This window comes from Pithys albifrons, chromosome 6, assembly GCF_047495875.1.
Source record: "Pithys albifrons albifrons isolate INPA30051 chromosome 6, PitAlb_v1, whole genome shotgun sequence".
Lineage (NCBI taxonomy): Eukaryota > Metazoa > Chordata > Aves > Passeriformes > Thamnophilidae > Pithys > Pithys albifrons.
Window position 1 is genome coordinate 2204445 of NC_092463.1, and position 11326 is coordinate 2215770.

At 55.3% G+C, this 11326-nt stretch overlaps 1 protein-coding gene across 5 annotated transcripts in view; it reads left to right on the top strand.

The window, feature by feature from the left end:
* The window catches only part of ATL1 (atlastin GTPase 1), a 34476-nt gene extending 23223 nt beyond the window's left edge, over window positions 1-11253 (top strand). For 2 of the 5 annotated variants that reach the window (XM_071557189.1, XM_071557186.1), the window contains 7 exons: window positions 16-154; window positions 1404-1531; window positions 2086-2142; window positions 2834-2905; window positions 5057-5488; window positions 7132-7146; window positions 9894-11253. In XM_071557189.1, the coding sequence (XP_071413290.1) occupies window positions 16-154; window positions 1404-1531; window positions 2086-2142; window positions 2834-2905; window positions 5057-5488; window positions 7132-7146; window positions 9894-10001 (951 nt within the window). In that variant the 3' untranslated portion in view covers window positions 10002-11253. The remainder of the gene's footprint in view (window positions 1-15; window positions 155-1403; window positions 1532-2085; window positions 2143-2833; window positions 2906-5056; window positions 5489-7131; window positions 7147-9893) is intronic. The other 3 variants (XR_011697974.1, XR_011697975.1, XM_071557188.1) reach the window with 3 other exon arrangements.
* The last annotated feature ends 73 nt before the right edge of the window (window positions 11254-11326 follow it).

Consider the following 11326-nt stretch of genomic DNA (forward strand, 5'->3'; position numbering starts at 1 on the left):
TATTGTCTCCTGCAGGTCTCAGGAAACCAGCACGAGGAGCTGCAGAATGTCAGGAAGCACATCCATTCCTGCTTCTCCAAAATCTCCTGCTTCCTCTTACCTCACCCTGGCCTGAAAGTTGCCACCAACCCCAATTTTGATGGAAAACTGAAAGGTAGGAGGGCAAAGCTCTGTTTCTAAGCTGATAAACATTGGATGCTCTGGCAGAGTGTCCTGTTTATTTCTGAAACCTCTCTAAGTGTTTTCCATGTGAAAACTTCTGGGAGAGGAGTTGGATCCTCCTCCCAGTTACACACACACACACACCAATCTCCTCCTTCCCAGTCCAGCAGACAGACATGGAAGGCAAAGAGGTGTTGGAGGCTGAAAATATCTGAGAGCTGCTGGAAACACCCACTGTCAGGACACTGATAGGCAAACTGGGAAGGGCTGGGAGTTTCTGGACATGGTGTTAAGGCAGTGGTTAATTCCTGTGCCTCACCTGCACCTCTGCATGGGCTCAGGGTGGTGCTCGTGGAGGGTGGAAGGCTGGTTCCAGCAGAACATGATTTCACTGTGAACAGCTTTCCAGGGAATATTTAATCCTCCTGACTTATCTGATCAGTGGTTTCCCTCCAGGGCAGACTGAGTTCAACAGGTTAAAACAAAGGGGGATTGAAAAAAGAGCTGTGGTGAAATTCTCCACCCCAAAAGGAGCCACGTGCTGTGGGTGTTCTCAGGTGTTTGCTGTGACCTGCTCCAGCGTTGCTGGCTCCAGGCTGCTGCAATCTCAGCAACAAAGTGGCCCATTAGCCACCTAAAATAAAACAGCAGACAGCTGCAGATGGTAGTTTTCCCCTGGTTTGTCTGCCTGGTGCTCAGACTTGTTCTCCTGGCAAACCTGGTGCTAAGCAGTGGGAGGGACAGCAAGGCAGCAGGAGGGAGATGTGCTGGTGGAAACTCAGCTGATCTCTGGAGTTCCCCCTTCATTCAGGTGCTGAGTGGTATTCAACAGGTGGTTTGTGCAGACAGGAGTTGTCAGCAGCTTGACATGATTTTCTTGTCCCCTCAGAGCTGCACTCAGCTTTTTGTGCTCTGGTGGAAGGAATGTGTGGGACCTTCCCTGCTCTCCTTGCCTTCCAAATGTCTGCCTGTTGTGTTTTCTGTCTTCAGTCCCATATAGCTCAGTTTAAATGGCAGCACCAACAATCCCACCAGTGCCTGAGAGCTTTGTCCAAGTGCTTCTTGAGCTCTGTGAGGTTTGGGGATGTGACCATTCCCTGGGGAGCTGTTCCAGTGCCCAACCACCCTCTGGGCCAAGAACCTTCTACTGGAAGCTGTCGCTGCCCATGGAATGAGATTGTCCCTAAGGTCCCTTCCCACCCAAACCATTCTGTGATGCCATTGGGGTTGTTTTTTTCCAGAAATAGATGATGAGTTCATCAAGAACTTGAAGATTTTGATTCCTTGGCTTCTTAGTCCCGAGAGCCTGGATGTCAAGGAGATCAATGGGAACCACATCACCTGTCGAGGCCTTGTGGAGTATTTTAAGGTATTGGTTTATTTGAGAGAAAGTGGGTTTGTTCATCTGTGGTTAAAGGGACAGCAGGAGCAGCCAGGGCAGCCCTAATAGTCCTGAGGGCAAACACCTGAACACACAGTGAGCCCAAAAAGTGGGAGGAGCTGTTTTCCTCCCCTGGAGAAATGAGGACTAGAGTGGGGAAGCTCAGGGCTGCATTCCTGTTGCCTTTGGAAAAAAGCTTATTTTTGTTGTCATGACTACTGGGATATCTCCCTGTGAGACACTGGTGAGTAATTCTCACCACCCACTCCCCAGGGGTACCTGCCTCTGGCTCCTTCTCCCTCAGGGAAGGACAGAGGTAGGTGCAGGGCTGGTGGGAGAGACACTTGGGGTGAGTGGTGGAGGGAGAGCCTTGAGGGACTGTCCCAGCACACCCTGGGTGGACCTTCAGCCACATTCCATAATATTTTCTGACCAGGAGCATCCTCCTCTCCCAAATGCTGTCAAAACTGTGTCTGGAGCTGGCTGGGGAGGGTTGGTGTTGCTGGTGTGTGTTGCATTCCATGTGATTTGCTGTTTTCCAGGCATACATAAAGATCTACCAAGGGGAGGAGTTGCCACACCCCAAGTCGATGCTGCAGGTACGTGAGTGGGAATTCATGCACTGTAATTCCCATTAATTCCCAGGTCATTGGTGAGGTGTCCAACTAGTGCAGCGCTTTGGGTCTTCTGTGACTGCATTCCCAAAGCCTTCCTGTAACACCCCAACGGACAGGATTTTGGGAAGGGTTTGGCAGTCAGGAGCCTGACATGGCTTAGGAATTGCACTTTGGATGGGCTGGGGGAGTTGCTGATTGCACACAGCAGCAGCCAGCTCAGCTGGAATGGTTCCCCACAGCTGAGGAGCATCCTTGGGGGCACACAGGGAGGTGACAGGGCTCTGCACCTGGGCAGGGGCTCCCAGGCTGCTGTTCCACTCTTGGAGCCAGCCAGCATTCCAGGAGGGTGCAGCTGTGGCTGTTTACATATGGCTGAGACTTTTATCTCTTTCCTTGCTGTTTCCCACGCTGAAGCCACAGATTTCATTGCTGTGGCTTGGAGGGCAGGAATCCTCTCTTCATTCAGGCTTTTGGATGTGTAAATGTGGGATGATCTTACTTGGGATCGGTTGGAGGCTGGGAGAGCACACTTGGCTAAGCAAGGGAGCTCCTTAATCCTGGGTGTCACACACATGTCCTGGCTGTGAACAGTGTTGTGTGGCCACTCCCTGCTGTGCCACTGCTTAACCCTGTCCTTCTGCACCTAAATTTTGTGCCCCTTTTGCCCTTCCAGGCCACAGCAGAAGCCAACAACTTAGCAGCAGTTGCCACTGCCAAAGACACCTACAGCAAGAGGATGGAAGAGGTGGGTGGTGCTGAGAATGTCTGTTCATGGTATTCCTGTCTGGAGAATCATGGAATCCTGGAATGGTTTGGGTTGGGAGGGACTTTAAAGACCCCCTGCCATGGGCAGGGACACCTCCCACCAGCCCAGGTTGCTCCAAGCCCTGTCCAACCTGGCCTGGGACACTCCCAGGGATGGGGCAGCCACAGCTTCTCTGGGTACCTGTGCCAGGGCCTGCCCACCCTCCCAGCCAGGAATTCCTTCCCAATATCCCACCTGTCCCTGCTCTCTGGCAGTGGGAAGCCATTCCCTGTGTCCTGTCCCTCCATCCCTTGTCCCCAGTCCCTCTCCAGCTCTCCTGGAGCCCCTTTAGGCACTGGAAGGGGCTCTCAGGTCTCCCTGGAGCCCTCCCTTCTCCAGGTGAGCCCCTCCAACTCTGTCCTTGTAAACAAACCTCCCTGCTTGGCTTCCTGGTAGGAAATGTCTCCTATGTTCCTGCTGGAAAAAGTTCCTTCTCCCAGGCTGGGGGAGAGCAAAGCCTGGTATTGTGGCAGGACAGAGGTGGGTGAGTGACAAGTGCTCTCATCCCCTGGCAGCTCTCTGCAGACCACAGGGCCTCTGAGTTTGCATCCTTATCCCAGCATTCCCCAAAAATGTGATGGAATGGGTTGGTCACCTGTGCCATGGCTGGTGTTAATTAGGGGACAAAGTCATTATAACTGCCCTTCCAGCAGTGTCCTGGCCTTTCTCAGCTCTGCTGAGGGGCTGGGAGGGGGATGTTTGGAGGTGAAGCTCAGACCCCAGGCTGTCTCCAGCCACTTCCAGGCCCCCTCTCTGTTCATCCCTATGATCACAGAATATTGGAGATTGCTGCCTGTTGGCAGGAAAAACCCACAGAGCTGCATGGCCCAACTGGACCTTAAAACTAATGAGTCCCTCCTCTGATACAGAAGGAAAATCCTTCCAGATAAGGTTTCCAGCTTTACAAAAAGTTGGGATTCAGGGTCAGTGTGGGAAGCTGTGAGGGAATCAAGCAGGAGCTGTGGGATGGGGCAGCAGTTCTCAGTGTAACCTGCCCCTGCCCCAGGTGGGCAGCCCAGTCACAGCCCAATCCCTGCTGGATCCAGTGATGCTGCAGAGCTGTGATTCCCATGGGTGGTGAGATTCCAGGAGTGACTCTGGCATGTTTCCACAAGGGGACAAGCCCTTCCTGGCACTGTGGGATGTGGCAGCAGGTGTCAGTGTAACCAGCCCCTGCCCCAGGTGGGCAGCCCAGTCCCTGAGCAATCCCTGCTGGATGCAGCAGTCCCACAGAGCTGTGATTCCCATGGGTGCTGACAGTCTGGGAGTGACCCTGGCGCATTCCCACACAGGTGTGTGGAGGGGACAAACCCTTCCTGGCACCGTGGGCTGGGGCAGCAGGTGTCAGTGTAACTAGCCCCATTCCCCACACAGGTGTGTGGTGGGGACAAGCCCTTCCTGGCTCTGGGATGGGACAGCAGGTGTCAGTGTAACCTGCCCCTGTCCCAGGTCAATCCCTGCTGGATCCAGCAGTCCCACAGAGCCATGATTCCTATGGGTGCTGACATCCTGGGAGTGACCCTGGTGCATTCCCACAAGAGAAAAAGCCCTTCCTGGCACCGTGGGCTGGGGCAGCAAGTGTCTGTAACCAGCCCCGTTCCCCACACAGGTGTGTGGAGGGGACAAGCCCTTCCTGGCTGTGTTGCATGGGACAGCAGGTGTCAGCGTAACCAGCTCCGTTCCCCACATAGGTGTGCGGCGGGGACAAACCCTTCCTGATTCTGGGATGGGACAGCAGGTGTCACTGTAACCAGCCCCGTTCCCCCCGCAGGTGTGTGGAGGGGACAAGCCCTTCCTGGCTCTGGGATGGCACAGCAGGTGTCAGTGTAACCAGCCCCGTTCCCCCCGCAGGTGTGTGGAGGGGACAAGCCCTTCCTGGCTCTGGGATGGCACAGCAGGTGTCAGTGTAACCAGCTCCGTTCCCCACATAGGTGTGCGGTGGGGACAAACCCTTCCTGATTCTGGGATGGCACAGCAGGTGTCAGTGTAACCAGCCCCGTTCCCCCCGCAGGTGTGTGGAGGGGACAAGCCCTTCCTGGTTCTGGGATGGGACAGAAGGTGTCACTGTAACCAGCCCCGTTCCCCCCGCAGGTGTGTGGAGGGGACAAGCCCTTCCTGGCTCCCAGCGACCTGCAGAGCAAACACGCGGAGCTGAAGGAGGAGGCGGTGCGGCTGTTCCGGGGGGTGAAGAAGATGGGCGGGGAGGAGTTCAGCCGGCGCTACCTGCAGCAGCTGGAGGGCGAGATCGACGAGCTCTACATCCAGTACATCAAGCACAACGACAGCAAGAACATCTTCCACGCCGCGCGCACCCCGGCCACACTCTTCGTCGTCATCTTCATCACCTACGTCAGCGCCGGCGTCACTGGCTTCGTGGGCCTGGACATCATTGCCAGCCTGTGCAACATGGTCATGGGCTTGACACTTATCACCCTCTGTACCTGGGCTTACATCAGGTACTCAGGGGAGTACAGAGAACTGGGCGCAGTCATAGACCAAGTGGCCGCAGCCTTGTGGGACCAGGTAGGATAAAGAGCTTTTGGTTTAAACAAACAAACAAAAAACCCCACCCTGATGAGTTCTTAAAGGGATTTGCCTCCCTGTTGAAGTGGTGTGGGATTTTAGGGTTGTGAGGTCCAGCAGATCCAGCTGTTTGTGCTGTGATGGGTGAGGGGAGACCCGAGCCTTGGTTTAAGTTTTAATCTACTCTTTAGACCTTCTGGGTGGGGAAAGGAGGGACAGAGGAATTGCTTTCAGATCAGCCTGTGGAGTTTGCTGTAAGGTGAAGTGCCTTAGGGATGTCAGAGCAGGATGAACAGCAAGGCTGGGGCTGTGTCCCTGAGCCTGAGCCTCTGGATGCTGCCCAGTGTGGAAAACAAGCTGTGTAGATCCGGGCTGGGCATGAGAAAACTCACAGCAACCTCTTTTGTTTTGGCTCTTTTTTTCCTACTTGGCTTACCCATCATCAGATGTGAGTCTGTGGAGCCTCAGACCCTGTGGGAATGTGGCAGCTTTGCCATGTATCCCACTGGGATCCTCAGAGCTGGTGTGTGCCTGCTGTTTGCATGTCTGTGTGTGTCAGAAATGAAGATCCACCTCCTTCCCCTGGTTCAACACAGGGATTTCGGCTCTCCTGGGTCAGCTAGAGCTCAAGGCCAAGTGTTGGCTCTGCATGTTTTGGCACCAGGCCCAGCTTTCCCATTACAGCCCTTTCCTTTTCCCACTGGGGAAAGCCTGCACCCTGCATGTTCCCACTGTCCCCCTTTGCCCCATCCAGGGGTGCAGTCCCTGTGCCCAGAGAGCTGAAAGGCTGTGCTGGCCTCCTGCTCTTCCCATGGCAGGGCTGGGTGAACTCATCCCTCAGAAGCCACCATAGGTTTGATTCCTGACAGGAAAAGCCATTCTCCAGTCTTTTACCTGCTCCTTTCATCCACCAGCAAGGTTTCCATGGAGAGCAAGCACATGTGGCTGCTTCCCTGTGCTGCTGGAGCTGAACATGCAGCTTTGGGAGAAAAACTGGATGCATTTATTTGGTTCCTTCATCCCAGAGCTGGCAGTGGTGCTGCCCAGGCAGCAGTCCCAGGTGGATTCATCCTGATTTCCCTGAGCATCCCCATAACCCCCACAGCAGTGGCTCTTTGCTCAGGGACACTCCCAGCTGCCTTTGGGATGTGCTGGAATATTTAAACCCAGCAGTTGCCCATCCCTGTGGAGGAAGCAGTGAGAGTTCAGCAAGAACAGACAGCAGGAAGTTGTTGCCCACTTACAACATGCCCAGCTGGGGGAAAAAAAAAAGAGGGTAAAGTGCCTGGAGCTCCTCCATGACTTTCCAACCAGAGGGAAAGTTCTCTGGAGAAGGAGCTGTGCAGGCAGTGGGGCTCTGCCCACCACAAGCCCAGGGCGATTCCAAGCCCTCCTGGCTCTGTCCCAGGGCGATTCCAAGCCCTCCTGGCTCTGTCCCAGGGCGATTGATTCCAAGCCCTCCTGGCTCTGTCCCAGGGAACTGGGACCGGGTACAGGAGGGATGGAGCAGTGAGGGGTCCTGCCCGTTTGGGATGAGCCCCCCTGGAACACACCGGGGCTGAGCCCCATGTGCTCCCACGGACACTCGTGATGCACAGAGATGTTTCTCTCTCTTTGTCTCCCCTCCCCAATGCCTGTCCCAGGGAAGCACCAACGAGGTAAGTGGCTCTTTGTTCTCCGCATGCCCCGGGGCCAGCCCTGCCCACTCTCAGAGCCGTTTGGGCTCGTTGCGGACTGGGAGGGCTCTGGGCAGCAGCTCTGCCTGTTCCCTGTGATCCACATGCCTGGGAAGGGTGTGATGTGGGCACTGCACTCCAGGCAGTGCTGGGAGCCAAGTGGGGCAGAGATCTGGGCAGGGAGTGTGATGTTGTGGTGTGGATTGTCATCTCCCATCGGTTCTGTGTGTGGATTCTCCTGTTGTGCTGAGAGGTCAAACCCAAACCCTGCTTTGTTTGAAGCACCAGGTGTGCAGGGAGGGACCCCCACCAGGTGGGCAGCCCCTGTGCCTGGGGAGGCCTCTCTGTGCTGCTGGAAGGGCTCTGTGTGGGGTTTTTTTGGAAAAACCACCCCCTATTGGATTAAGACCTGGACTGATCCCACAGTGTGGGATTCTGCCCCTCAGGTGAGACCCACCTGCAGAGCTGCCCCAACCCCTGGAGCACCAACGAGGGTGTGGAGCTGCTGGAGAGTCCAGAGGAGGCCACGGAGATGCTCCAGGGCTGGAGCCCCTTTGGAGCCAGGCTGGGAGAGCTGGGGGGTCACCTGGGGAAGAGAAGGCTCCAGGAAGACCTGAGAGCCCCTGCCAGTGCCTAAAGGGGCTCCAGGAGAGCTGGAGAGGGACTGGGGACAAGGGATGGAGGGACAGGACACAGGGAATGGCTTCCCACTGCCAGAGGGCAGGGCTGGGTGGGATATTGGGAAGGAATTGGTGTCTGGGAGGGTGGGCAGGCCCTGGCACAGGTTGCCCAGAGCAGCTGTGGCTGCCCCATCCCTGGGAGTGTCCCAGGCCAGGTTGGACAGGGCTTGGAGCACCCTGGGCTGGTGGGAGGTATCCCTGCCATAGGAGAGGATGAGCTTTAATGTCCCTTCCAACCCAAACCATTGTGTGATTCCATGATTTATGGACACAGACACAGCAGCCCCTCCTGGGCCAGGCTCTTCTGTCTCCACTTGCCCAGTGCTGCAGGATCCCAGTGCTCCTTGCCAGGCTGGCACTAGGGGCAACTGGAACCTTGTTTAGGCAGAGCCTTGTCAGCATCTGATGAAACCAAGACAGATTCCTCACTAATCTGTGTTTACACTCACGGGCATTAATCCAGCCTTGTAGCCAAGTGACTCCCCAGCCTGGCCAAGGCTTGTGACAGGACAGCTCCATCCCCTGCCATGTCACCAAAGCCTCCCAGTGCCCTCTGTCAGGGCCAACACACTCTGGAGACACTGAGTGAGTTCTGTGGGGAGTTCCTTTAAAAGAAAACAGAGCAGTTGAAACGCAGCCCATTCCAGAGCAGCTGTTTGGTCCCTCCCTGGAGTGAGGCAGAACATGGGCCTGGCTGGGGTTGAACTCCTGGACAAATCCTGACAAGTGAAAATCAGTGCTGAGACTGGTTTGGCATCATAAAACTCCTAAAATAGCCCCAAATGCTGCAGGGTCAGTTATGGATTGCAGGTGATTGTGAAGACACGCAGAGGAGCTGTGTGAAGGCTCCTCCACCAGTCCAGTGTTCCCAGACAATCCCCAAAACATCTCCATTCCCTCAGGCCCTCTGGGATGTGTCCAGCATCACCTTGGACATCCCTGGGCTTTTCTCATCCCCCACCCTCCTCCTGCAGCTTCAGCTTCTCCTTCGTTCACACCCCGGGCACATGAGGCACAAACACCCTGTCAGGTGCCTCTTCCCACCCCTTCCAGAGCTAATCCTGGCTCGCCAGCACTCCCCAGCAGGAGCTGGTGGGATTTGGGTTGTGCTTTTTTCCTCCCTCAGTGACAAGTTCATTTAAAATGGGAATGTCATGACAGCTGGTCACACAAAATTCCTCTTTAGCCTTGGCATCTCCTCTGCCTTTTGCTCCGGGATAAAAGTGGGGGATAAAAGGGGATGGAGAGATGGAGAGACAGAGGTGTTATCTGTCTGTCACCCCTCCATGGGCTCAGAGCCTGGTCCAGCCCTGCTGTGTGTGGGAAAGGCAGCCCCTGGTGCTCCAGAGCAGCCACTCCTGACCCTGGAGTTACAGCAGGACTGAAGAAAAATGGTAAAATCAGAAGGAAAAAAATCTGCACCATCGGCAGAAAAATGATCAGGACAATGACCTGTCCCAGCCTCGGGGCCTGGGTGTGATGGGGAAGGCAAATGCTGAGGCTGCAGGAATTTAACCTGTCTGCATATGGGAAACCAGCCCCTGGGAGTCTCCTACAGTCCAAATTATTGATTTAATACAGCTCAGAAGGGTGAGATTTTGAAAATTGGAACTGTAGAATTGTGGAATACCCTGAGCTGGGAGGGATCCACAGGGACCATCCAGTCCAACCCTTGGCCTTGCACAGACACCTCAACAATCCCACCCTGTACCCTTGTCCAAACCCTCCTGGAGCTCTGGCAGCCCTGGGGCTGTGCCCTCTGCCCTGGGGAGCCTGGTCAGTGCCCACCACCCTCTGGGGGAAGGACCTTTCCCTGATATCCAACCCAACCCTGCCCTGGCACAGCTCCAGCCATTCCCTGGGTCCTCACTCAGCAATCTGGAGATCCCTCCCTGTGTGTGGGACTCTTGTCACAATCCCTGGTGCACAGAACACACCCAGGCTGCGGTGGGCGGGGATGTGCCCTGTGGAACGAGCACGGGAGCCGGGAATGGGGTCGGGAATGGGGTCGGGAATGGGGTTGTGAGTGACCCGTGTGTGTCTCCCCAGGCCTTGTACAAGCTGTACAGCGCGGCCGCCACCCACAGACACCTGTACCACCACGCCTTCCCCGCGCAGCGCGCCGAGCCCGACGCCGCCGACAGGAAGAAGGTGTAACACGGAGCATCCCCATCGGGGCGTGAGGGAGGTGCCACCGCCCCCTCCTTGGATCAAAACCCTCGATGGAGGTGCTGCTGTTTCCTCCTTGGATCAACCCCCTCACCCTCGATGGAGGTGCTGCTGTCCCCTCCTTGGATCAATATCCATGATGGAGGTGCTGCTGATTCCTCCTCGGATCAACCCCCTCCATGGAGGTTCCACTGTCCCCTCCTTGGATCAACCCCCTCACCCTCGATGGAGGTGCTGCTGTCCCCTCCTTGGATCAACATCCATGATGGAGGTGCCGCTGTTTCCTCCTCGGATCAACCCCCTCCATGGAGGTTCCACTGTCCCCTCCTCGGATCAACCCCTCACCCTCGATGGAGGTGCTGGTGTGTCCTCAACCAACACCCTCGATGGAGGTGCCGCCGCCCCCTCCTTGGATCAACATCCATGACGGAGGTGCCATTGTCTCCTCCTTGATCAACACCCTTGATGGAGGTGCCACTGTCCCCTCTTTGATCAACCCCCTCACCCTCGATGGAGGTGCCACCGCCCCCTCCTTGATCAACACCCTCGATGGAGGTGCCACTGTCCCCTCCTTGGATCAATATCCATGATGGAGGTGCCACTGTCCCCTCCTTGGATCAACCCCCTCCACGGAGGAGCCGCCGTCCCCTCCTCGGTCCAGCCCTCGTGTCCAGCCCCGATCCCGCCGGGAGCAGGGAGGAGAGCAGGTCCCACATGGAGCTGTTGGGAGCCGGGAGGTGCCAGCGGGGATCTGTCCATCTGTACATAGGGCGCTCAAGTGCTTTGGTCTGTCACAGCCAACGCCTCCCAGCTCATTTACAAAGCCTTATCTGCCCCTTCTTAATTAGTCACCGCCAGGAAATGGTAATTTACATGATACTGCGACTAAAAAGGCCGAAGCTTATCCAAAAGCCAATTTATTTCAGGTACTTGAACGAGTTAAAACATGTAACCACGTTTCTTTTTTTCCTTCAATGACCTAGTTAATGACATAAACATAATTAAAGGTGTATTAACTTGCTTTATCAGACACTGTACGGGCACTCCTGCTGTGGCGTGTTAACGATGTGTGAGGAACGCGGCCTCTGTTTGTCTGCACAAAGTGTCACTTTGTAGCTGTGTTGGAGGAAGTTTCACTGTATTTCTGTACATATTTATCCATGATAGTGCATAGGACGTGTGGTACAGTTCTATTCTTTTATTGTCAGGACTATTAAAGTTTGCTTTTGGTTCCTAAGAAGTTGGTTTTACAGGGAAAAGTTATTTATTAGCAGGGCAAGAGCTTCTCCTCGGGCTGTTTTTTACATTTTTAG